Genomic DNA, 25,629 nt, shown 5'->3' on the forward strand with positions numbered 1-25,629 from the left:
TCTCGCCAGCAGAGAGGGGACCAGGGTGGTTGAAGCAGGAGCCTCCTGGGAGGGGTGAGTTTGGGGGCTCATGGGTGGGGAGCAGGCAGGATGGTAGGAGGGGTGGCACCTGAGAAGGGTCAGGCAGCGAGGGCAGGGGACAGTGACCGTTTTTCTGCATCCCCATCCCACACAAACCCTCTCACCTGAGTTTGGTTCTTTCACCCTGAGCTAGCTGGCCTGGCTGGAGATGGCTTAGAGTCCGGGTTCCACTTTCCCTCGGGCTGGTAACCTCCTGCTTTGCAGTGCAGATGCAGGCAAAAACCACACGAGTGCTACTAGTCCTCCAAGGCCTTCCCACCATCCCCCTGTGCCCGGGACAGACACGTTCTCCCGCGATTCACTGGGAAAGAATCGTAGAGCGGCTCAGCTCACTGCAGCCCCAAGAGCCCCGGGCGGTGCCCCCAGGCCTTCCAGCGACACGCCCAGGAGCGCTGCACCGCTGAGGATGCAATAACTCGGGCGGGGCTGGGCCGTGGGCTGCTCGCGCCCAGGGTAGGCTGACCCGGGGCTCAGACCTGGGTGCTGATCACTGGAGTTAACTCCGCAGGGATGACATCCCCTGCAGACTGTGGGTCCCAGCACGTGACATGACCAGGCTCGGAATAGAGCTGGCATCTCCACAGGTTACCCCGGTGCCCTAGAGATGGGGGCAGCTGCTGCAGAACCATGAGGTCAGATGATCCACAGTCTACCCTGTGTTCCCCAGAACAGGCCCTTTCCCACCCCTAGTTTAAGTGTATTTGGGGAGGGATCACACCTTAGATCTGGTGAGCTATTGCTCCCACTATCCTTCACCCCCAGGGGGGAATGCAGGCCGTGTGTATCTGGGAGAGGTGCAAGATGGATATTGTAAGTGGGATGCAGGGTCATTAATTAGCTACCCATGTAGGTGTTTTGAATATGCAAAGTGCTACAGAAGTGCTAAGTGTTATTATTATGGCCAGGAAAGTGGCTGTGAAAATGCCAGCTTATTCCACATCCCCGCACCCCGCGCCTTCCGCTGGCCCCAGTGACAGCCACCCTTTCACCAGGGCTGGGCAAACCCTGCCAGTTCGGAAATTCACCTCCGGCTGGAATGTCCTACGGGGCAGGTTGGACTGAGTGGGGGCAGAGGGGGGGACTGTGAATAAAGGACGGTGGGGGCAGGGGGAGAAAAGAAATGTGATGGAGGAAAGAGAAAAAATGAAGCAGAGAGCTAGCAGGGCGATGAACAAACCCACAAGGGAGAGAAAGGGTCCAGTGGAGAATTAGATACAGACTGTATAGGGCCCTGCACTCCAAGAACTGGTAAGGAGGTGGGGGCAGTTGATCTGGAACCCAGAGAACAGGCTGCCTTCCCCTTACCCACTTAAACACTGTCTCTCTCTCTCTCACACAAACACAAGAATCACTCACGAAAAAAATCACAAGTTTCAAAGTTTGCTGACAATATTAAATGACCTACGCTAGTTAAATCCAAAGCAGCCTGCAAAGATCTAGGCTACGTCCACACTGGCACTGACTGTGATGTCATTGATGTCGCGCAGGGGTGTGAAAAAGCCCCCCTCCTGAGCGATGTAAATCCCACCGAGCTAAGCGTGGGTGTGGACTGCACTGTCGGCAGGAGCCATAGCTACTGCCACGCGCAGCTCTGGGGTAGCTGAGCCAGCAGGAGAGCTCTCACCCGTCCGTGGGCATGAGATAGGGTCCAGCCGGGCAGCTGCCGCCCCTGTAAACGCTCTCGCACACCAGTAGCCTCACAGAACCCGGTGACTGAGCAGCAACGGGGCAAATGAAATTCAAGGCTGATAAGCGCAGAGTATGGTACACTGGAAAAAATAATCCCAACTCTACGTACAAAATGATGGGGTCTCGATTAGCCGTTCCCACCCAAAAAAGTGGGAGTCATTGTGGGTAGTTCTCTGAAAACATCCACTCAATGTGCAGCGGCCATCAAAAAAGCGACCAGAAACCATCAGGAAAGGGTTAGATAATGAGACAGACGATATCATGATGCCACTATACACGGGCAGCTGGTGAAGCCCGGGCTTGGGGAGGCTAGTCCCTGTCCCATCCCTTCTGCCCGAGGCCCCGCCTGTCCTGCCAAAGCCCCCCCATATGGCCACCAGTCTCCCCCCACAACCTCAGAGCGCCAGGCAGGTGGGCAGGCAACATCCCCCCAGTCCCAGAGTACAGGCCAGCCCCCATTACTCCCAGCCTGGAGCCCCGGCCACGCAAGGAAGAGCCCCCGCACAGCACAGCACCAGGAAGCAGGAAAGGGCCATGCAAGGCGGTTGGGGAGGGCCAGCCTTCCCCGGCCTTCAAAACCGGCCGCCCGTGCCACTATAGAGATCCCTGGTACGTCCACACCTTGAACACGGGGTGCAGATGTGGTCGCCCCATCTCAAAAAAGATACATTGGAATTGGGAAAGGCACAGAGAAGGACAACAAAAATGATGAGGGGGATGGACCTCATGAGGGCTATGAGGGGAGATTAAAAAGACTTGGACTTTTCAGATTAGACTGGAGACGACTCCGGGGGGAGATGAGGGAGGGCTATAAAATCGTGGCTGGTGTGGAGCAAGTGAATAGGAAAGTGTTATTTACCCCTTCCCATAACACAAGTACCAGGGGCCACCCAATTACATTAATAGGCAGCAGGTTTAAAACAAACACAAGGAAGTCCTTCTTCACTCAAAACACACAGTTAACCTGTGGAACTCATTGCCAGGGGATGTTGTGAAGGCCAAAAATATAACTGGGTTCAAAAAACAACTAAATAAGTTAATGGAAGCTAGGTCTATCAATGACTGTTAGCCAAGATGGTCAGGGCCACAACCCCATGCTCTGAGTGTCTCTAACTAAGCCTCTGATTGCCAAAACAGGGACTGGATGACAGGGGATGGATCACTTGATGATTCCCTATTCTGTTCATTCCCTCTGGGGCACCTGGCACTGGTCACTGTCGTCAGACAGGATACTGGACTCGATGGACCTTTGGTCTGACCCAGTCTGGCCGTTCTTATATTCCTAATTACAGGGAACAAGAAATGTTTAAAAAACTCAGACTCATTTGTGAGCCCCTCTTGAAAATAGCTTCATGAGGTTCCCTAAATCACAGACCCCTTCCCAGCTTTACTCCTGTTAGCCCCGTTGGAGTGGAAACCGCCCTGGGAGGGTGAGCTGGATTCTCTTTGGACACGCAGGTCACCCGTTGGCTCAGACTGCAGGATCTTCGCGACCTGCAGGGGTGTCAGAGGCACAAAGCAGCCTGCTGGGGTTTCAGAACCAGCACCCCCGGGGAATGTGTTGTCCTAGCAGGTTGAGTTTGGGAGCTTGATCCTGCTGTGCGCTGAGCGTCCCCAGCCCCTGTTGCCTTGTGAACCAAGCCAGGTTGATCTAGAATAACAGAGAGTGAATCAATATGGGACACCCCTGCTGAGATGTTTTGAGAGTCCCTTTTCTGGCTATAAACCCCCTTTAAAAGGAGGGGGGTTTAGAAAGTGCAGCGGGTGCGATCAGCAAACCCCGGAGAGGAATTGCTCTCCAACAAATGAAATGTGTGTAATTAATGGGCTAGGGGGCTGGACAGGTCTTAGATGAAAGCATTTCCTGGACTTGTCCTTCATTTGCATGGCATCAGAAGCTGTTCAGAAGGTGTGACTTTTCCCACAGGGAGCCCTCAGCTCCTTGGCACAATAAAGCCTGGAGTTCTTAACCAGAATTAATTAAAGGAGGGGGAGGGGGAATGGCAAGAGAGATGCTTGAAAGCTGAGCCCAATGCAATAAACAAAACACTCCGGCCTCTCCTTCCTGAGCCAAGATGGCCCAAACAGGCCCCCGTCTGCGGGGTACAGTGCCCTGGAGCCAGCCCCGCTCTCCGGGGGCCGGGGCAGGAGCACAAACATTTTACCAGTTAGCTGCTTGGCAGAGACCAGTGAGAAGTTGGGTAACAATCAGAGACGAGCTTCCAGCTGCAGTGCTGGGAGCTGGGCCACAAATTCCCCCAGAGATCGGGGCCAGCCACAAAGTCTGGGTCCCAAGCTCTGGGGAGTTCAGAGAGGAGTCTCTGCCATGGGCTCGAAAGACCCCTGGGCGGATGAACCCCTGGAGAAAACGGGCGCAACAGGGCGTGGGAGCCACTTACGCCAGGGCCGGCTAAGGAGAAGAGCCATTCGGGGTGGAAGCTACAAGCTGTCCTGAGGACCAGGGACATAATGGGACCCCAAGCAGGCCTTTGTCACATGTGAGCTTTGCAGCCAGGATTTCAGGTGCAGAATACGCTAGGGGTGAATAATGACAGGAATGAGCGCACGGAGCACCTTGCAAACGGCCATTAATTAGGCCTCACAAACAACATCTCCATGTGGCATGACCACAGCATGGAGCCAAGCAGGGAGATTTCTCAGGGTGGTCTCAGCATCCAGCCAGCACCGTCAGAGCCAGGAACCACCCGGTGCGACTCGCCCAGGGACGGCTACCTTTGCTGAGCGGCTAAGAGCTCCCAGAGTGTCTCCCTGGGTGGGATACCAGTGAGCGCTGCACCTGCTTAAAGCAGGGGTGAATTTGTCTGGTGAAGTCTGATTGGCCAGCTCAGCGAAATGACATCACTGTCACCTGGCTCATCCGACCTAGCTCGGGTCCGATGTGGCCCCGTCACCGTAGTACCAAGGACCAACCTGGCGACAAATCTCTCCTGTGGAGCGTCCCGCCCTGAGCAGGAGACGCCTGCTCCCGCCCTGCAGCGAGGGGCATGGCTCAGCGCTCACGTCGTGTTCCCCGGCAGTCCCCAGCCTGGGCCAGGGAAGCGAATGATCCAACCCGGGGAGCAAATTCAGTGATGACTCCTGGCCATGTGCCGCCTCCAGCCCATTGTGCACACGCTAAGCATCAGGCAACAACCTCCCAGGCGTGCCAGGGGACGGGTCAGCTGCTGGATCTCGGCCCAGCCCCTGGCATTCTCAGAGGCCCTATTTGCCCAATTTTCACTCCTTTTTGTCGGGGAAAGGGGAGGCCCACGGGTCAGGAGCACAGTGGCTGTCGGGTGGCAATTTCCCACCAGGCTGCTTCAGCCCTTCCAGGTTAGAAGATACTAACCCGATCACAGGGAGGGGACGCTCGTCTCCTCCAGCCCATCAGCAGTGCCGTTCACACAGTCCCTCCTCTTCGCTCTCTCGCTGCCTACTGCTTAATAATCACACGCGGCACTTCACCCATCTTCACCTCGCCTCACGTGCCTCTCTGGAACCATCCCCATTTCACAGATGGGGAAACCGAGGCACAGGGAGGGGAAGAGATTCCCCTAGTGAGGCGTTGTCAGAGCAGGGTTTAGCTCTCAGAAGCACCTGCCTCGTAGCCTGGCGCTCGGACTATTAGGGCACAACTGTAATGGAGGTGAACATTACACTGGTGTAAACACACCCTCTGGCTACACTCCTCTGCTTCCTGTCACACATAGCACTCTAGTCCCAGGTCGGCCACCGTCTCTCTGTGGTGCTTAAATCACTTCCCCGTGCCTCAGTTTCCGCATCTGGAAGGGAACAATAATCCCCCCAGGCTTCATTAATGTTTGCAAATGCTGTGGTTAGCAAGCCCTAGCAAGGCGCAGAGGGGGCTCACGCTGTGTCCTCGCTAAAACGGCCAAGCGCACTATTCTCTCGGGGACAAGAACCCCAGGAGTCTTCTCCCTGTTGGAGTCAGAGGTAGCACTCACCCCTCGTGCTCAGCGAACGGGGTTGGCATCTCACGGGCCAGGCGCTGCCGTTGCACTGAGCCATCCCTGCAACAGCGTCCCTCTTGTGCTGCAGCTCAGACGTGAGGGGCGCCCACTTCGGAGCACCTGGAATCCAGGTGGCCCTAGAAGAAATTCCCTGTTAAATGAACCTTAGAAAAACCCACCCAAACCCAGGCTGCATCAAAAAGCTCCCACCAGCCCCCAGCGGCGCGTGAGCCCAGAAACTTCAGTGCTCGAAGCAGGATCGTCTCCTGCATGAACCAACCTTCAAAGGGCCCTATGCTTTCTAGTACCCAGACCCCAATGTCTCAGCCCTCCCCTGTCTCACGGGCTTCATGGCCTCTGGTTAATTATTATCTGTAAGTATATTTGAGACACTTCAATGCCACATCCTTGAAACCAGAAGGGGGAAACCTCATTAGTTTCCTTTGCCAGTGCAGCTCTGCTTTGATCAGCCATGAGGATTTTCCCCCGATCCTTCCCTTTGAAACCGGAGGATGTAGAGACCAGCAGGTAGTAACCAAGAGCCAGAGTCTCCCCTGGGCTGTGCTTCACGCCTGTGCACCACGGGTGCAAAACGCTACCAGCTCAGCCCCACTTTGCACCAGTGCAAATGACTCCACAAGGCAATGGCAGCTTGGGCCCAAGCTGGCCTGCAGGGTCCACCAAAGGGGTGAGCCTTCGGCGCCTTCCCCTCAGGAGCCTGGCTCACCCAGCTAATGCACCCAAAGTCAGTGAATGAAGATTGCATGAGGAAGGGCCCTGAGCTGCTTCTTATTCAGTGTAGGTTTGGCTTTTTTAATCTGGGCCTGGGTTTTCATGGCTAGTGATGCCGAGCTCTGTGCCTCAGCTTCCCCATCTGCAAAATGGGCTCAATGGGAGGGGGTAAGGCGGAGTCATTCGTTAATTTATTCAGGCAGGCAGTAGTAGAGGACTCCTTCCTTTACCCGAGGAAGGCAGGACAACATTCAGTGGCTGGAAGTGGAAGCTGGATCCATTCAAACTAGACAGGAAGTAAATGCAGAATCTGGGGGAGGGATGTTGGGCTCATTAACCATGGGAACAACTTACCTAGAGCTGTGGCGGTTTCTCCATCGCCTGGCATCAGGCTCGAGTGTCTTGTAACCCAGCCGCTCCAGCTCCCCCAGACGTGACAATCAGGCTGCAGGCGCCCCTGGGAGAGGCCTGTGCTCTGCAGGAGGTCAGCTGGGGGGAGCCGAATGGTCCCGGTTGGCCTCAGGCGACCCAGGGCCAGCCCGCGTGCGGCAGACGCCGAGCGCTGAGTATGGGGCAGGAAGCGATTCCCAGATTAGAGCCAAAAGAGCCCCAGAGAAACAACCAAGCAGCCCCGTCTCCGTCACCTCCCCATTTCGCAGCAGGTACTTGCTGCGGGCGGGAGTCGGGGGGGCTGACGGGCGACCAGGGCCAGGAACGGTGAGGCCCATGTGAGGACGTCAGCCGTGCTGGAGGTGCAGGGCCTCTCACAGGAGTGGGTGGCCGAGGTTCTGTGGCCGGTCAGACCAGCCGCGCGTCGGTCCCATCTGGCCTTTGTGTCTCTCGCTCCAAACCCAGCAGCGCCCCCCAAACACCCCCAGCTCTGGCTCTTGTCGGCCCCTCCTCGGCCACTGCCACAGAGGAATGACCGAGGCAAGGAACGCAAGCTATGGGCTCAGCCCCACGGAGCCCTGCTCAGGCCGGGGCTGCGGATCATTAGCGGATGGGGGACAAACCTCGCCCTGAAGTGCCTGGGTAGCGCCCCGCTGAGGGGACCCCACGAGAACGCCTCCGGGGTCGACCAGCCAGACTCCTCTCACCCCACCGCCCTGCACAGGGGACTGGACCCTCCTCTAAAATCACTGTCAAAATAAGAAGGTGGAAAGAAACCTGCCGGGGATGAGTCTGGAGAGCAAAGTGTTGCCTTGTCTAGGGCGTGGGGTCTTTGCCCATCCTGAGGCCCAGCGGGACGGAAGCCAGGCCTGCCTGCTGCGAGACGCCTGGGGCCTGCCCCACAGGAATGGATTTCACCCACCAAATCACCAACCGGCTGCCATTAGAACCAGCAGGCTCTACCGTGGAGAGCCTGGCCCATGACCTCAGTGAGCAGGGGCGGCCTCATGCCAGGTCCTGGCCAGCAAGCCTCTGCCCTCACTGCCTTAGCTAGCCCCCATTCTCCCCCCTTCCCCCAGCAAACACACCATAGATCACATGGGCCACTGAGTCCGAATATCCCCCCAAAGGCGGTCACACACACACACGCACACCCCCGAAGCCAGGTGGGGGTGGGAAGCTTGCAGCTCTTTTGTATATACATGAATTCCTTGGTCTCCATAGCCAGGAAGCCAACGCCACATCCCACCTGGCCAAATCTCCTCCTCCGCCCCAGACCAACTGTGATCTCGGCCAGGACTCAGCCTGCTCCGAAAGCGAAAAAGCCCCTTTTCTCCTGACAAACTCTCAAGTCCTTGCTGACCTCAGTACAGGGCTCGCTTACTTTGGTGACTTGATCACAGTGGAAAAGTATCTTCACAGGGGAGAAAACACCAGGTGCTAAAGGGCTCTTTAATCTAGCAGAGCCAAGTACAACAAGGATCAGTGGCTGGAAGCTAAAGCCCAACAAATTCCAATTAGAAACGAGGCGCAGATCCTGAACAGGGAGGGTGATTAACCACTGAAACAACCTGTCAAGGGTAGCGATGGGTTCTCCCTCTCTTGAACCTTCTAATCAAGACTGGCTGCCTCTCTGGAAGACGCTTGAGCCAGGATGAAATTCTACACCTGTGCTACACAGGAGGTCAGATTATGATCGGCTGGTTCCTTCTGGCCTTAAAATCTACGACTTTAAGTGGGAGCTGAACTCTTCAGAAAATCTGCTCCCAATCGCGTATGCTGAGCCCTTGGGACTCTGGCCCTAAAAGGCTGAACTCAGCGGCAGATCACTAAACCCCCCTGGTCCCACCAGTTCCAACCAGGTCCCGCATTTTCAGGCCTCACCCTGTCCCTCTCTAAAAGACGTCCTCCCCCTACCCTGCCCTTGAGCCCGGAAAGCAGACAAGCTCGTTCGTACTAATACAAATTTTAATGCACATATTAAATAAATATTTCAATCATTTCATATTAAATTTGTACACGACAAAAAAAAAAAAATCCTCAAGGAAACAAAAACAAGCAATCACAAAGACCGGATAAGAAGCCACCTGGGTTCCGGCTTTGATACGGTGTCTCTGTTCTTTCTCCCCATTAATAATCTTTTTAATATTATTTTTAACCCTTTGCAGAGTCCTCCTCTCAGGGCTTGGTTCAGAGCCAGGATGGCTGGAAAATTTCCCATCAATATTTTCCCCCCACAGGGAAACTGGGCATTTGACAAACTGAAGTTTGCCGTTAAAAATGGCCGCTCTCCTCAGAGCAAACCCGTCTGTGGTGGCTGGGAAATTTGGCCTCAGAATGGAAAAAAAACATTTTTTTTAAATTCAGCCAAAAACTGCTGAAAGTGTTTTGGTTTTTGGAATTTTTGTTTTAGCCACACAAAAAAAAGGGCAGTTTTCAATGAAGAGTCACAATAGTTCGTGGGGACAAACCTCTCTCGTTCAGTCACCGCCCCCTGCCCTGCCATCGCAGCTTTAGAAAATTCCCAGGTTCCTTTTGTTAACAGAGGTGCCATCTCCACCCAGGATTTTGCCTGGGGGCATCTCTATCCCCCCATCCGCTCCAGCCTCTTGCGGAAAGATGGGGAGCTGGGAAAGCAGCAGCGTTGTGGGATCAGAATAGTATCAAACCACCCCTTGTCCAGCTAAAGAAATAGCTATATCAATAGTGGGAAGCCACAGGCAGCCCAGTTACCACCAGAAACGCAACAGGCACCTGAGTAGAGCTGGGGAAAGAACTCAGGAGTCCTGGTTCCTAGTCTTCAAATCCCTCCCCCACCTCTTTTATTTCCCATCTTTTTTCTTTTCAAATCAGCCTCCAGTTCTTTATGTTAAGTCGTACTTTGGTCCCAGACTGGGGTGGGGTTTTGTTGTGGCTTGTTTGTTTTAAACCGATTTTTTCGCCCCCTTTCCCCTAGAGCTACAGAAATAAAACACAACCTCCAACCGGCTAGAGTGAGTCTACGGGAAGGGGCTTTCCCCGATCATGAGTCCTTGAACATGTCATTGCTTTTTTAACGTTGGAATACAAAAATAGAGCCTCTTTCTTTTCTCTTCTTGTGAAAAACAAAACAAAACAACTAGACCCGGTCATTTTTTTCCTCCTTTTTTTTCCTTTTTTTAATAACCATATAAAAAAAAGTCTCTAGTCACAGTCCAGCACATCCCTAGGCAGAGGAAAAGGGGGCGGGGCTCAGGAGGCAGGGGGCGGGGCAAGTCAGGGGCCCAGCCGAGGGCTGGAGTTTCGAGTCCTTTTACTTCTCCGGTTGAAGGGGTAATTGAGGAACTCAAAGCGTCTGTGGGGCTCAGTGGTCTGGTGGCCCTTGGGGAGCCTCTTCATGAAGTGTACCTCGCGCTGGTGCTGCCGTGTCTTGGAGCCCTTGCGGGGCCGGCCTTTGCGGGTGAAGGCCATGTACCAGCCCTCGTACTTGGCGTTCTGCAGCGCCGTGTAGTTGTTCTCCAGGACGATCTCCGTGAAGACGCAGTCTTTGCCTTTGCCGTTGCTCTGTGGAGGGGAAGAACGGGGACACAGATACAGTCAGCAATGGTTGGACTTCACTGTGGCCAGCCCCAGCTGCTCACAAAGCAGGAACCAGGCCCCCAAAATCATGAGACTGGCTTCAAAAAAGAGCTTTAAAAATAATAAATGCGGGAGTCTCCTTCTGAGCCTAGAGGGGTCACGTTCCCAAGCTTGTCTCGTCTCTACAACCACCAGGGAGAGAGAGACTAAAAACTTCCCTGTTTAAAAATGAAAGCTGGGATTCTCCTGTGATCCCCCAGCCCCAGGAGCTGGGCTTTAAGCAAAATAGCCAGTATCAGGAAACTCACAGTTGAGTCACACGATTTGGCAGTGCTGCGGTTTGTGCTGCCCGGAACCAAAGGACGTGGCCGTCCGCTCAGAAGTCAACCAGAACCTCTTTGCAGGAGTTGGTGGTATTTCCTGCTTCCAGCTAGGCCAGACACATCCCAGGACACTGGGAGCCAGGTTCCTAGTTCTGCTACCTTCGTCATTTTCCCTCCCTCATGGTTCCTACAGCTCTCTGCTCTGGGAAGCAGAACAAACAATAGCAAGTAACGCTGGCCTGATGTCTTTATTTCAGGTTCCCTACGTGCTTCACAAATCTGAATTGATGTAATTGTAATTTGTGTTGCAAAAAAGCATTTTTATAACTGTTTCACCAAGTGAGAAACTGAGGCATGAAGAGATTAGCTGACTTGCCCAACACCACCCCTGGCAGAGATGGGACTAGAACTCACGAGTCCCATCTCCTTGTTGCTCTCGCCCTTGGAAACACCCCCCCATCACTCAGGTCTGTATTTTAATGCTCTAACTCAGGGGTAGTCAACTGGTTTTTGTCAAGATCCAAATTTCTTGGTCAAGTTATAGTCAAGGTCCAGACTTCAGAGAAAATAATAAAAAAATAATAATAACGATAGGAAGTAAAAGATTTTGGGGTCCATCCAAAAGCTGGCGGTCCGGATTTGGCTGGTGGTCCGGATTTGGCTGGCGGTCCGGATTTGGCTGGCGGTCCGGATTTGGCTGGCGGTCCGGATTTGGCTGGCGGTCCGCCTATTGGCTACCTCTGATCTAACTGGTGCTTTAGTCCTCTATCCTCTCCTTTGATTGGCTCAAATAGCATCACATGACCACTTAATTTGCAACCGAGAAGTACGGCGCACGCTGAGGAGGCCCGCACGGCGCACTTCCCAGTCCCCGGCTGGCCGCAGTCCCAGTTAGGAGGAAGGTCTCACTTCCGCTATTTAAAACCCACTCGGGAGGAGTGTGACGGACAGGACCGGATACTGAGCTGCAGATGGGACAACCCTGGCGCCAGGCTAGGGTGATTCCTCTGGCCCTGCTGTAAGGCCTAGTGCCTGAGGCCAAGGCCAGGGCATGGCAGCACATTTCCAATGAGCAGGGAATAGTCTCTCTCGCTCTGAAATGCAACTCTCGGCAGCTCCCAGGGGCTGAGCATCTGCAGCTTCCCCTGACTGCAGCTGGTAGGCTGGGAGCTCAGCGCCTGTGAAAGCTCATGCCCGTGTGACACACCCATATACACACGTCCTGCCAGGCACCCTCCAGCCCCTAGCGTGTGTCATTGCCTGGAGCATGGAAGGAGCGTCGTCACGGGAGATGGGGCTGCACCCACACAGCTCCAAACACGGCATCCTGATCCCAGATTTCCAGTGGGGCCCTAGGGGTTGGGCTCCAGCTACAAACCCCTCGAACCTGGAGGGGAGTTTGGCTACCAATCCAGACCTAGACTCAACTGCCCTGACAGTACAAACAGTTACACTCATGCACAGTGATACCCACACAAACAGCCCCATGGGGTAGGAGCTTTCCTCACTTGTCCGTACAGCTCCTAGGCCAGTGGGGCCCTGATCCTGGAGAGGGCTCTGCAGGTGCTGGTGCAACATACTCCATCACAAGGGTCTGTACTGTCTTTCATATCCCTTCCGGCGTGAGCCTTAGGCTAGGTCTACACTGGCAATTGAGCAACAAAACATTTGTGGTTCAGGGTGTTAAACCCCCCCACACACACACCCTGAAAGACAAAAGTTTTGCCGTGGCAAGTGCCAGTGTGAACAGCGTGTTGTACAATGCAAACGCTGCTCCTTGGGGTGGAAGGATTTGCCGACAAAGAGCGGCTACGCTGCCCGACGTTTAGCGACGCGGCTGTGTCGTGTAGACAGAGGCATCGTGACCGCGGGCCAGCTGGGCAGGCAGAGGGAGAGAAAGAGACAGGAACTGATAGAGGTGTAAAACTCAACCCGCCAGGACTAGAAACGAGCTGGAGTCTCTAGCCCTCCTGGCTGGGATGAAACAGGCTCCTGAGACATGGAGCTGAATGGGATCTGGGGCAGCCCTGGCGTAAACCGGCGACCAGTCCAGATCTCCCGCGCTGGAGCTGCTCTGATTCTGAAGCCCAGATTAAAAGGGCTGCAAATCGGAGGCTGGAAAGCGGCAAAAGAGGCATTAGAAAGAGGGCGAAATCCTGGCCCAAGTGAAGTCCGGGGGAGTTTTGCCCCCAAAGCGGGGGAGGGGTTCACCCACAGGTTTTATTGTAATAGGCTGAATCCTTCCCGCTGGAGTAAGGACAGAGTAAAAGGGGAGTAAGGAGCCAGCATCTGGCCTGACAACAGCAGCGCCTGGCATTTCTGGAGCAGCCACTAAGATGCTCATGGACAGTGCTGGAGGACATGCGGGGATCGCTTCACCAGCTGCAGAAGGGAAACTGGCTCTGGGGTGAAGCATGGAGCTGGTTAGCCACGCACAGCAACGCTACATAACAAGTTAGGACAGGAAGCACAGAGTGCGGGGCCCAGATGGCACCAGAGCGCTCGGAAGGCAGAGTGTCATTTCCCAAGCTGGACCCCAGCGTTTATAGTCTGGGTCCTGAGACGAATGCCCTGGGATCCCCAGTGAGCAGGAGCGGCCTGAGCAAGCTGTTGGCCAGTCCGAGCTCTTGCAGCAAGGGGCAGGCAGCATCATATATACACCTGAGGCCATGTGCCAGAAACGGGGAGAGTCCTCAGACCCGAGGTGAAGCCTCCCTCTCCAAACCCCTGGGCTCCCTGGGGGGCTGGGCACTGCTTGAGCTCCCGGCGCACTAGCTGGTTAGACAACGTTTGGCTCCTTTCAGGGGCCCCGCACCCTGATCTGCGCCCCTGCGCTGTGTTGCTGACGGCAGCTGCATGTGAGCAGTGAGATCAGGCACCCAAGCAGGTGGCAGGATCCGGACAGCGCAGGGAGCTCATCATCCCTCACAGCCAGATCACACCTGCAACATCCGGAAAGAAATGGCCGCGGGGAAGAGAAGCGGGTGGGCAGGGCAGGGACTTAATGTCCGGCAGCAGAGCCAGGCCAGCTCATAATGTCCGGCAGCAGAGCCAGGCCAGCTCATAATGTCCGGCAGCAGAGCCAGGCCAGCTCAGAGTCAGGGAGGAGGCGGAAGGGGACAGGGCGGCATCACTGCAAGGTGGAGAGAGAAATCAGATTTAAGCAGTTGCACTAACCCTTCCTGCTCCAGACCAGGATCTGGGGAAGGATGGACGGGGCTGGGAATGTGGGCCAGGAGGCGCAGTTTGGCGCATGCGATCGTGCGTGTACTCGCCATTCACGCAGGCAGCTAACGAGCCTGTGGCCAGCCAAGCCCCTGGCGGAGTGAGCCTGCGAGCGAGACACCTGGCGCACACCTGCCGGGCTAAGCCAGGCAGGCGCAAATCTCTGCAGAACTGCCACTCTCCCGGGCTAGCTGACGTGAGCCATGGGAATATATAACAGGACACCGTCCCCTCCTGGCTACCCCATGGCTGCGCTGGCGAGTTGAGAGGAGGAACTGCCCCAATAGCTCTAGGCCCAGCGTAACCTCCTCCCACAAGAACTTCTTCATGCCAGGCCAGGGTTCCCCAGCGCTGGGATTCCTGCATGTGCAGAACCAACTCTGATGCCCCAGAGCACTGCAATCAGGGGCCGGCGCAGGAATTCCTCACGAGCCAGATCCCCTGCTGGTGCAAATCAGAGTCTACAGATCGCAACGGCACACCACCGATTTGCACCAGCCGCCGGGTTTCTTGCGTCTAAACTAGGCTCCTAAACCAGGGTCTGCCCGAAGAGCAGTGAAATAAACGTGTGTGAAACTATGGAGAGAGGGAAGAGGAGATATTGGGCCCACAAGGATGAGAGCCCAAGAAATGCCAGTCTAGGTACATGCAAGTGGGGGCAGGGGCAGAACAGGGGGTGGCTGGTTGAGCTGGCATCACTCGCTCCTGCCAGCAGCTGTTCAGAGGGCCTGGGGGCGAGAGTGCAGGAAGCAGCTACCGCTGCAGGTCTGTGCATTGCCTGATCCCCTTCGGTCCCCCCAAGACGAGTGCCAGGGAAGGAGAGTAACACAAAACACGAAAGTGGAGTTTACCCTCCCGCTGCCCCGAAGAGCAGCTCCCCCATGAGGAAGGAAGCGTTGGGGGTTCAGGGGCCATGCACAGGATGGGCCAGCCCCACGGAGCAGCTGAACGCTCTGGGTGCTGGTCCCAGATCATCAGAGCAGGCCAGCTATTTGTGAGGAGAATCATAAAATTCGCCCCCCTGACGCCCAGCTTGACAGCCCCATCGCCTCCTTGATCCCCACAGCCAGGTTCTCCCCTTCCCCTACCCCTCAGGGGCCTCTGGATCGACACCTCCCTCTGTCCATCCCCCTCTTCCCTGTGGGGCACTGAGTTCCCAGGCCTGCCACCCCTTACCTTGCCAATCAGCTTCCCCTTCTTGTTCATGCAGATGTAGAACCCGGTCTCAGCCCCTTTGATGCGCACGCGGCTCCCGAAGGTGTCCGTCTCAACGATGAGCTTGGCTGGCGGGAAAGAGAAAGGCCAGGTCATAGCGACGGGCTCCAGCAGGCACCCTCCACGCCGCTCCCCACATGGAGGGAACGCACCGATCCACGGCCCCCACACCGCCGGTACCCGCACCTGACTCTGAGCACACCAGGACCACCGTCGGCTTCCTGTTACGCCCAGGCTAGATCAGCAATCCAGCCGCACCGGAACCAGCACAGAGCGACGGCCCAGCTAGCCAGGCGTCCCACCTCTGGCCAACACTAGATGCTTTGGAGGACACTGCACAAGCCCCAGAATGCACCTCTTGCTAGGCCAGGCTATGCCGAAGGGCCCGTATTGGACAGAGAGAGGTGCCTCACTGTCAATCTCACAGGAAGGGCACTGCCTGGGACTAAGGAGACCACAGATTCCCTGGCTGACCATGGTACAATCCCTTAGTGATTCCATGCCTCAGTTTCCCCTCTGTGAGAAGGAGATGATGGCACTTCCCTGCCTCACAGGGAGGCTGGGAAGATCAATAAGATCGTGATGCTGTGATACTCAGAGCACAGGGGCCGTGTCAGTACCCCAGGCATCTAGACTTTAGTTGGGAGCTGCAATCTAGATAGCTGGAGAGAGCAAAGTCACCCTGGATGCTAACTCAGCACCAAAAGGACAGGCAGGGAGGCAGATCTGGGAACTGAATCCAAGCCAAGGGGAAGGAAGGGGGAGCTGCTTAACCCTCCTTGCATCTCCTCCCCTTGCGGTTCAGGCCCTCGCTCCGTCACTCAGCGCGCCAGGCCCGAGCGGGCGGAGGGGGCCTCTCTCTGCGGTGACTTTGTGGCTGGCAGGGGAGACACCAACGGGCACGGCCACCCTGCTAATGTGTTTCACCTTTGCGCGAGTTGAGGGGGCATATTGATTCGGGCTCCATGTTTTAATGGAGCCATCGATCGGCGGCCGAAGGAGCGATGCAAATCGCCGATCGATGGCACGCCTATAAATAGACCTGTCACCATCTCGTCCCTGCCTCCTCCCTGGGAGCGCGAGGGCCGGAGCCCAGCCGCCCAGAGCAGGGAGCTCCCCCTAGTACTTCAGTCTTGTTGATGCTGCCAGCAGAGAAAGCTTCTTGCAGCGGGAGCTACAGGAAAGCCCAGCAGGGACCTGCTCTTAAATATCCACTGGCCTGATCCGATCTCACCCTCCTGCAAAGGGGGAGTAAGTCTCTCAAGGTCAATGACGCTGCCTGGGGTGAATGGGAGGAGTTAAGCCTATAACTATAGGATGCAACTGACATGAAACAGGAGCAGGTCTACTCTCCTGAATCAGCTGAGCAGCCGCCCCCGTCACAGCCCCCGGGTGAGGCTGGCAGGATCAGGCCCTCGTGACACTGTAGCAATCTGGGGAGCTGGTGACTAGCGCTTCCCACAAGGGCTGTCGCTGACGTTTGCACTTCATGGCCTTGAGGTTTGAGCACCCACAAGGGCCTCTGGGATCACTGAGCGAGAGCTAGGTGTCACGCAACCTACGCTCACCCGCGACAAGCGAACGGGCAGGCTTGTATTGGCCCGGGACAGGCGGACCAGTCGCCACGATCTGGCATTGTCAGCTCAGCGCAATGGATCTCCCGCCACACCTTCAAACCAAGGCTCTCAAAGCCCCTTGCAAATATTGCTTCATTGAGCTACATTAATTAGCTGAATCAGCAACAATCACCCCCATCTTACAACGCACAGAGGGACGTAATGACGTGCCCAAGTCATTGGTGTGGCCAGGAGTTGAAGCCAGGAACACCTGGGCTCCAATCACTAGAAGAGCTTCTCTCCCCTCCACAGGACTCTGTCCTTTTGCAGACGCCTCCCATGGCAAGAACTGCTCTCTCTTTTGTTTTGGCCTTGTGTTGCTTGCAGTCCGACAGCTCCTGTGTTCTGCCCCAGAGGCAGCTCCACTTCAGGGGGCGAGCGAAGCGATCAGCTCTGTGGTTTGGACCGGTTCTGGTAGTGCTCTGGGATCCTTGGGGTTGCAGGCACTGGACTGATGCGAGGGGCTGGGGCTTTTTAGAGAGGATACAAAACTACCTTTGAAAACCCCAGGGAAGAATTGCACAAAGAGTCCACGCTATTATTAACACCCCCCTGGAATGGCAGCCAGACTGGGACCAGTCTGGGACAGGGACTGCCTTCCTTGTGATTAATCTGTACAGCGCCTTGCACAGGGCATTGGAGTCCCTGGGCACTACCAGAATGCCACCACTGCCCCCGAGGTCACTGAAGCAAAGGGAAGTGATGGGTCTCTGGGCAGGTCCTGCCCTTTAACCTCTCCAGGCCAGCCAGACCCTGCCCTCAGAATCCTACGCTATTCAGTCACGACAGGACAAGTCAGAGTCTGAGCTGCCAGCCTGGCACACCAGCTCACCCTGCAGCCGCAGTTAAGAAAGCCCGTTGCAAATCATCACCAGGAGCCAGACCCCCCCTAAAAGAGGGACTTCGACACAGAGGGAAGCCTCAGCCAGGGGGCCAACTCCTCCGTTCCTGCAGGTCAGCTAGACAGATGGGAAGGCTTCAGCAAAGCAAGGTCCACTGAACAAGCGGGAACACTTGTCCAAGACCCCCAGCCTCACAATGCCAGCACAGCCTCCCACCCCAAAACGGTCCAGACTGAGCCTGATGCCCTGCTGTGGATCTGGCCTTCAAAGCCCACTGGTACCAAACCCGCTTGGACTGGGTCTCTCCCACATGGGCAAGCTGAAGTTTGAATTGATGAGCTATGATGCCTATCCTCCTCCCCTCGCCCCCGTCACACCCCCTCCACCTCCTCTCCTTGGACCGGCACCTCCCAGAATGCACCAGCACCATCCAAACATCTCCAAAAATACAACTTGAGCCGAGGCTCCCTGGAACAGAGTCCCTGCAACGGGGACCCCTTAGTGATCTGCCTCTGGAGGGGGCCAGGGGAGCGGAATTGATCGGAGAGGCAGTAAAAGGTTTAAAGAGCATTGATTTTCTTTCCCTTTGCTGATCGATCGACAGATCGGGGGGGGGGGGGAGAGGAGGGAGTGGAGGAAAGCCTGAGGAAAAGCGGCACAAACCCACAGCTTTAAAGATGCACATCTCTTTCCTCTCCGCCTCCTCCCCTGATTTATAGCCCTGTTGGTTGCTTTTGCTTCCCCGCACCAGCCTGGCCGGGGAGCCGCTCTGATGCCGGGCAGCTGCTCACGCCGAGGGCCCTGTAAGCACTCAGCTCCAGAGAGCAGCTCGATAGAAACAATAGGGGTGCAAAAGAAAAGACGAATCCCAGCCCGTCCCAGGGACACGCAGATCCCAGGGCTGTACGCTGGATTCGGGCAACCTGCGCCCTTCCAGAACCAAATCCCCCAGCCCCAAAAGATGCAGCCTGGAATAAATCATACAGAAATCAGAGCACTTTGGGATCGTTGCTGGGGGATCCAGCACCATTTCCGAGTCACTTGGCCTGCGGACATTGTAATTCGGATTAAAGCCGCTCGGGGTTCTTTTTTGCCAAAGATGCAGCTCAGGAAGGATGAGGAGGGCTTTATGATCCATCCCACTTTGCCCATAATTAAAAAGTCGGTCAAATATTGACAATTAAGACAAATAACCGTGAACAGTACACGACATTAAGTCGGCAGTAAAAACGTCACAGCGGGGAAAGCGGTCAGTTGTGGAAATAAATCAACCCTTTTATTCCCATCCGAAAAATATAATCCAAATGCTTTTCATTTTTAAATTTTTCTTAAAGGGGATTTTTAAATAACAGTTGTTGGGGTTGACTTTTTTTTTTTTTTTTTTTTAAAAAAGCTTAACATATTCAACTCTATTCTTTCACGTAAGTGACAGATTTATCCCAGTAAAATTATGTTTCATGCTAAAACTTTGAAGGGAAAGTGGCTACGTAAATGCTGAAAAAATGCAGCGAGACACACTTGATCCTCTAACTGGACTGCGAAGAGGAGAAAGTATTCAGGAAATGTTAAAAAAGGTGAAAGTCAGAAGAGTTTTAATAGCTCTTCCAGACATGGGGGTCTCTCTAGAGATTCATATAGAACAACCCTGAACCTCTATCTTAACATTTACAGACTTGCAACTCTTTTAAAACTTTACATCTGAAAAACTGCTTGTACTTTTTCTGGTTTAGATCAGTCTTCGTTTTTCTTCTTAGCTCTTCAAATGCTTAACCTTTTTTATTACTTTTTAATAGAGGTTTTCACACTGCCACTAGCCCTCCCCCCTCTTGCTGGCTTTGTTTAGCTTGGTCATTATTTAAATTTGCAATAGCTGCTCTTCTTTTATATATATATATGTATGTGTGTATATATATATATATATATTTTAAAAACAAGAAGAGAAGAGATTTTTTTCATTTCCTGGGAAATAATCTAATACCCTTTCAACCTGGAGCTGCTTTATGCCAGGGCTATTTCATTTGAAAGGTTAATACAGAGCAAGATGTGGAATCCACACTTAGCTCTAACTATTAAAGTTCATCATAAAATTTTCAGCCAAACCAAAATATATATATTTTCCGCTAATCTCTCTGAGCAAGAAAGGGAAATTGCAGCTAATACCAAAGAAAAACAGTAAAGATTCGAATGTGTAGCACATATAAATACGTACACATACAACAGACATGAGCGTCTCCTGCCTCTGAAAGAACAGGAGGACTTGTGGCACCTTAGAGACTAACCAATTTATTTGAGCATAAGCTTTCGTGAGCTACAGCTGAAAGTGATGATGAAGTGAGCTGTAGCTCACGAAAGCTTATGCTCAAATAAATTGGTTAGTCTCTAAGGTGCCACAAGTCCTCCTTTTCTTTTTGCAGATACAGACTAACACGGCTGCTACTCTGAATCCTGCCACTGAATTCACCAGGAGCGGGAGCCAGCCTGTACCCTCATAGCTGCGTCCCACATGGGTGCAGAGACTGCCAAAGGCCTGCAACAATTTAGAGGGTCCCCAGCTCTGCTAAGACCCCTGACTTCCTGTATGTGTTTGACCATTTGATTGTGTAATTAACACACATGATCAAAGTATTTAGACTTTCACACGTCTTGGGGCTGCTCTGTCACACTCTTTCCCCTCTGAGAGTGAAAGCTGCAGGGACTGGTGTCTTTCCATGGGTGCCCTGTCAAAGGCCCCATCTGGGAGGCTCTAGGAATGGAACACCCTTGCAGGTGGCAGAGAGAATCCGTCTCTAGACTGATCTCCAATTCCAGAGCCTCCTCGCTTTTGTCTCTGGAGCTACACTGCAGTCCTCTTCACCTCCTCCCTCCTCCCTCTCTGTACCTTAGCTCCGGGCTAGCCCGGATGGGTGTGGAAATCTGGGGCACAGAGTATATTTAAGGGAAATACCACTCCCATTCAGAGGTTAGTTCTAATTTGGCCCCCCTTCCAACAAATCAGTAACTCATTTCTGTTTCTTTGAAGGGACTATTTGCAGCCATCTCTGTCCTGGAGCCCAGCTTGCCACAGGGTGCAGCAGCTATCAAATGGCAGGCCCGCAACGCACCCAGGGTCAGGTGTAAAAAAACCCCCACAGCTCCTATTCCCTCCTTAGATACGGTGTCACTTGGAACACACCTTGACAATTGGCTCACATCAGAGCTAAGTCTTATTATAAACAATTGACCCCCATGTTCTCCCTTTGCAGGACCCCACGACCCAAACGATTTCAATTATTCCTGGCTCACAAATGGGACGGGAACCATCCGTTACTATGCTGCACTGGTAACACTCCCCCATCACTGTCTGTTCCCCCGCCCCCACATGCACCCCGTCATGTGCCCTTACCATGAGCGTCCCCGTCCTCGGCCATGGCATTGATTTTCTTGTTGTCCAGGACTTGCACATGCTTCCCGCTGGTCCGGCTGTACAGCTGGTAGGTGCGGACGAGCCGTCGGCTGAGCTGGTCTGTCACCAGGCTCTGCTCCCTCACATGCTGTGTAAAATTAGGTGGGGACTGAACAGTTACCTTTAGGAAATTAAAAAATATACGACACACCATTATAATCTCTGCTCCTCCGAGGGGCTAATGGGCTGTGTGACGGTCGCTGGCCTCCAGCGGGGGGTGACGCGGCAGCTAGTTTGTATGGTGCAAAGCCAGGATCACGATGGGTTGTAGCACTCATACCATGCTTTCCAATGTACAGCACTGCACAAACATCGACCAGCGGCGAGAAGGAAATCACTGGCTCCAGGCGTGCACGGGCGATTATAGTTTGGCAGGGCGGATTCTGACCGTAGTTATGGCAGTTTTAGAACTAGTGTCATTCCATTGACTTCAGAGGAGTTACTTCGGATTTATACGGTTGGAAACCAGATCAGACTCCAGGCTGGTGCACACTGAGGAGCAAACTCCTCTCTCATTTACGCTGTCAGCCGTCAAGCCACTGACTCTGAGGGAGTTACTCCAGATTTACCTCCCAATTGACAGCAGGATCTGTACCACTACATGATACAGCGTCCTTACATCGTCCATGGGAAGAGAATGGTTTGCGCATTTTGTAACCACGGTCCTAAGGTGTCACCTAGCCATGTGCATGTATATATAGGTAATATCGTTCCCATTCGTTTTTAACAACTGCTTTTCTCTCTGGCCCTTCGCTCTTTATTTTTCTGCTCTTTCAAACAACCCCCCTCTAATTTTTGAGTCCTCGTTCAATGAAAACCCACCGATCATGGCAGAGCCCTGAACTGCTCCAAGGGAACCGTGCCTGCGACCAAAATAACCGACGGCACAGAAAGCAAACACAGCCACAAATTATCCCCCAACTGGACTCAGCCCTGTGTAGCAGCCACGGCAGTTTGCAATTGTTTTTCCCTCTAATATTTATGAACGGCTCCATTTCCACCGAGCCCGGCAAGGGGTTTCCCACCAGCAGCCACCCCCTCCCAAACATTCCAACTAAACAGAAACCCGTTACTGACCCAGTTCTCTACAGAACCAGCTGTGCCACTGGTGGGCTTTTGTTCCCGGTCAACAATTTGGGGAGCACCAAATCTGCTTTTCCTCTGCCAGTCAAGTCTGCTCAGAATTCCCTGGCCCTGGGCTCAAATCCCTCTTTTAAGTCTGAAAGGTTTTGCTTGCCCCTGACATTTATAAAGACGTATTCTGAGCAAATGTTGAGGAGATCGCTGTTCTCAGCATCACCCGAGCCCCCCGCCCCACCTCCATGTCAAACATGAAGGATTCCTCCCTGCTATCAGAACAGCCACTGCTTCCCCAAAGCTGAGTTTATATAGATATCTCTCCCTGACAATTTAATCTCTCTCTCTCTCTCTCTCTCTTTGTGTGTGTGTTTCCTATGGATGTTTTTTGGATAATATCTCTAGGTTCTCTTGCCAACTCTGATGAGGGTACCATGTGGAGAAGAGGATTGCCTGCCATACGGCTATTTGGTCTCCATCTGATACTCCAAAATATTGCAACTATGTTTTAACACAACTCCTTCTCGCAGGGTTGGCTCTGTTCCCTTTGCTTTCCACCCCCTTCATGCCGGAATCGTTATTTTTCCAAGCTTCCAAAATTGTAGATCAATGTCCTTTTTAAACAAAACCTCCCACCTGTAACGTCTCGATTGTTCCCACCCTGGGTTTGAAATCTGAGGGACCGCAATTCCCCGAGGTGGATTTTGCACAGCATCGAACTGTGCTGAGGACGGGCTGTTGAATATATTCACAACACGATTCGAAGCTTTAGCCATCAGAAAGAGTGACGCTAAAGACTGACATTATGGGCTGGGCCAAATCAGATTTTTTTCTTTTTTTTTTTAAAAAAGTGAAGGCGTGTGTATAAAAAAAGACCCAATAGTGGAAAACCCACAATGCTACTTGCAATTAAAATAACCAAGCCACATACAAGTGGCTCTAATTTCAAGCAATCAACCTATACTTCCTGCTTTGTCTTTTGGCTCTTCTTCTCATTTCATTTCTTAAATCTGCAGCCTGCAGTAAGTAACCTTTTCTCCTTGAACCTCCTACAAATGGATTATTTTCCCTGGACCTTGGTGTAAAATAACTCTCCTTTCTGCCTCGTGTCTCCTGGGTCAAGAGTTACCACCAATTTCCCCCTTCTTCCGAAAACTCCCCTTGGATTATTATTATATTTTTGTTAAAAAGCAGATTTGGCTCTGGAACAATTAAACAACAAGATTGTTTTTACTGGTTGGCTTCAAAGAAAGAAAGAATAAAAGAAGATACTTACCTGAGCTTGCAAGGAGAGAACAAACAAGTGCAATAACCTAAAATGGGGGGGTGGGGGAGAAAAGGGAAGGGGGAAAAAAAAGAGGTGTGAAGTGATTGCTTTGAAATGGAGCTGAAATAAATGTGGAAAATAAAGGCAGGGGGGTTTGCACCAGGGCTGGGGGAGGGAAAGCCGACAAATTCAGCCGAGATTACTTACAAATAGCTCAATACGGAGGAGGAGGGCTCCATCCTGGACTGAGCGGGTAGACAGAGCTGTAACTTTGTCAGAGGTGGGCGGCTGGTGCTGTGGGGGGGAAGGGGGGGCTTAAAGGGCTTTTCCAGCACGGTCCTTTCCTTGATGGTGTTGCAAAAAAATATATTAAAGATTCAGTGGGGCCCAGGGGCGCGTCCCCCCCAAACCAGCTGGCCGCAAGCAGAGAAGGCTACTCAGTGCAGGGGGCCCCGGCTGGCTCGCCCGCCCATCCTCCTGCAGCTCCGATCGCAGGGGGGGGGGACTAGAAAGGTGGTTGTGGGGTGGGGACGGGACGGGCGAAATCTTCCAGTGCCCCCGGGGGCAGCTCCGGGAGCGCAGGATCTGAGCAGCGAGTGGGGAGCCCGCGGTGCGCCCCAGCGAGGAGGGGGGACGTTGGGGTGCAGGTGGAGGGTGACTCGAGGGGGCTCCCCCCTTTTATGGCTGAATGCTGAGAAACCCTTGAAAGCGGCCGGCGCTACGGCGGGGCTGGTCCCGGGGCGCGCCCTGTCCGTGCGCCCAGGCGGCCCCCCTCTCCGCCGGCTGGCGGGAGGCTCCCCCGGCCTTTCTGCGGGGCTCTGCTCCGCTGCCACCCGCGACTGGGGCGGCTTTGGGTGCGGGGCAGCCGGCCACGGGGGGACTGACGGGAGGCGAAGCGAGCCCCGGCTCTAAAAGGGCCGGGCGAGGGGCGCAGGTTGGCGAGGGGCGCAGGGGCCCCGGGGCATGGCTGGCAGAGAAGAGCCACCGGCTGGATCCGAGCCCACGGGCCCCAGGCGCGCAGGGGAAGGCGGCTCGGGCTGGGCTGGGCGCGGCGTGTCCCGCTCTCCGCATGGGCTGGGGGGGTCCTGCTGGCGGGCGGCGGGGTGGGGGGCAGGCTGGTGGCGGAGGCTCCCCGGGTGATGGCCCCGTGTGGGGACGGACGGTGGCGTGTGGCTCGCTCCTCTCCCGGCGCAAAGTGTGGGAGTGAAGCTGGTCCCTCCTCTCGGCTGCAGCTCTCCAATGTCAGACCCCCTTCCCCTCTGGCCTGCGGAACCAGCCCCTCGCCTCCCGGCCTGTGCAGCGCAGGGCACCCCGCTCCGCCGCGGAGGGGCAGGGAGGAGGGGCTGGGAGCGGAAACCTGCAGGCTGCCCGGGCAGGAGGCAGTTAAAGGGGGGGGCGAGCGGGGGAGGGCGGGGGGCTGTAGGGTACAAGAGGGTGCTGGGGAAAGGGGCTTGTGGGTTGGAGCCACAGCAAGCCTGGGGGCGGGGAGTGTGCAGGGGTTGCGAGCATGCACACGTGTGTGTCAAGGAGCAGAGGTGTGCTTGGGAGAGGGACGGGATGGGGGGGGCTGGGGCTGAGCCCACACAAGTCATCAGTGGGTGCAGTGCAGACCTACACACCGCAACAGAGAAACGCCAAGATCCCTTTACAGAAAAAAGACCTTGGAAAAAACAAACCCCAGGCTAGATGGGGGGAAATACTGGACAGAAACAAAAGGAGCAGCCGGCTGGGGGCTGCTGTTCTCAAGGAAGGCTAAAGGCTGAATATATGCCGGCTACCCTGCCACCTGTGGACCCTCACTGGCCGCAGTGGTGCTGCCCTGTGAGAGCCAGGCTGAGTTTGGCTCTGAACCAGGTCCATGTGTCTGGACTGACTGAGGATTTGGGAGGGGGATTAAGAAGAGGGGGGCCAAAGAGAAGGAAAGCAATGTAACACCCCAGGCAGCTGGGAAGAGCAGAGTGTTGCAGAAGGAAGAAAACATTCATTTCTAACACAGAGAGAAAGGGCCAGACACCCAGGGCACTACAGAGGTGCCCAGAAATGCCCCTGTGCCCATCAGAGTCTCATCCCTTCTCTTCCATGGGATGGGGGCCAGATTCTCTTTGTGCTTTGAGATTCCCAAAGCAGAAACTTTCCCCTTCGAAACCCAAGAAAGCCTTTTGGGGATAGGGGCTGAAAGTCTAGAGGTCCTGCTTTGAGCA

At 54.3% G+C, this 25,629-nt stretch overlaps 1 protein-coding gene across 1 annotated transcript; it reads right to left on the bottom strand.

Moving 5' to 3' along the window:
- Window positions 1-10,118: 10,118 nt before the first annotated feature.
- On the bottom strand, window positions 10,119-23,667 carry FGF8 (fibroblast growth factor 8). Its single transcript, XM_077822004.1, has 5 exons — window positions 23,636-23,667; window positions 23,438-23,474; window positions 21,025-21,205; window positions 15,146-15,252; window positions 10,119-10,406 (listed from the first exon to the last, which is right to left on the bottom strand). The coding sequence occupies exons 1-5, from the start codon at window positions 23,665-23,667 to the stop codon at window positions 10,119-10,121; spliced, it is 645 nt and encodes a 214-aa protein (XP_077678130.1).
- Between the last annotated feature and the right edge of the window lie 1,962 nt (window positions 23,668-25,629).

The sequence above is a fragment of the Eretmochelys imbricata genome, chromosome 7 (assembly GCF_965152235.1).
Source record: "Eretmochelys imbricata isolate rEreImb1 chromosome 7, rEreImb1.hap1, whole genome shotgun sequence".
NCBI classification, from domain to species: domain Eukaryota; kingdom Metazoa; phylum Chordata; order Testudines; family Cheloniidae; genus Eretmochelys; species Eretmochelys imbricata.

Excerpts from the sequence above, each read along its gene's own strand:
- FGF8 (XM_077822004.1), bottom strand. The coding sequence starts at position 23,667 with ATGGAGCCCTCCTCCTCCGTATTGAGCTATTT. Across the intron at positions 23,475-23,635 it reads TCCTCCGTATTGAGCTATTT|GTTATTGCACTTGTTTGTTC; the intron begins GTAAGTAATCTC and ends CCCCCATTTTAG. Across the intron at positions 15,253-21,024 it reads CGAGGACGGGGACGCTCATG|CCAAGCTCATCGTTGAGACG; the intron begins GTAAGGGCACAT and ends CTTTCCCGCCAG.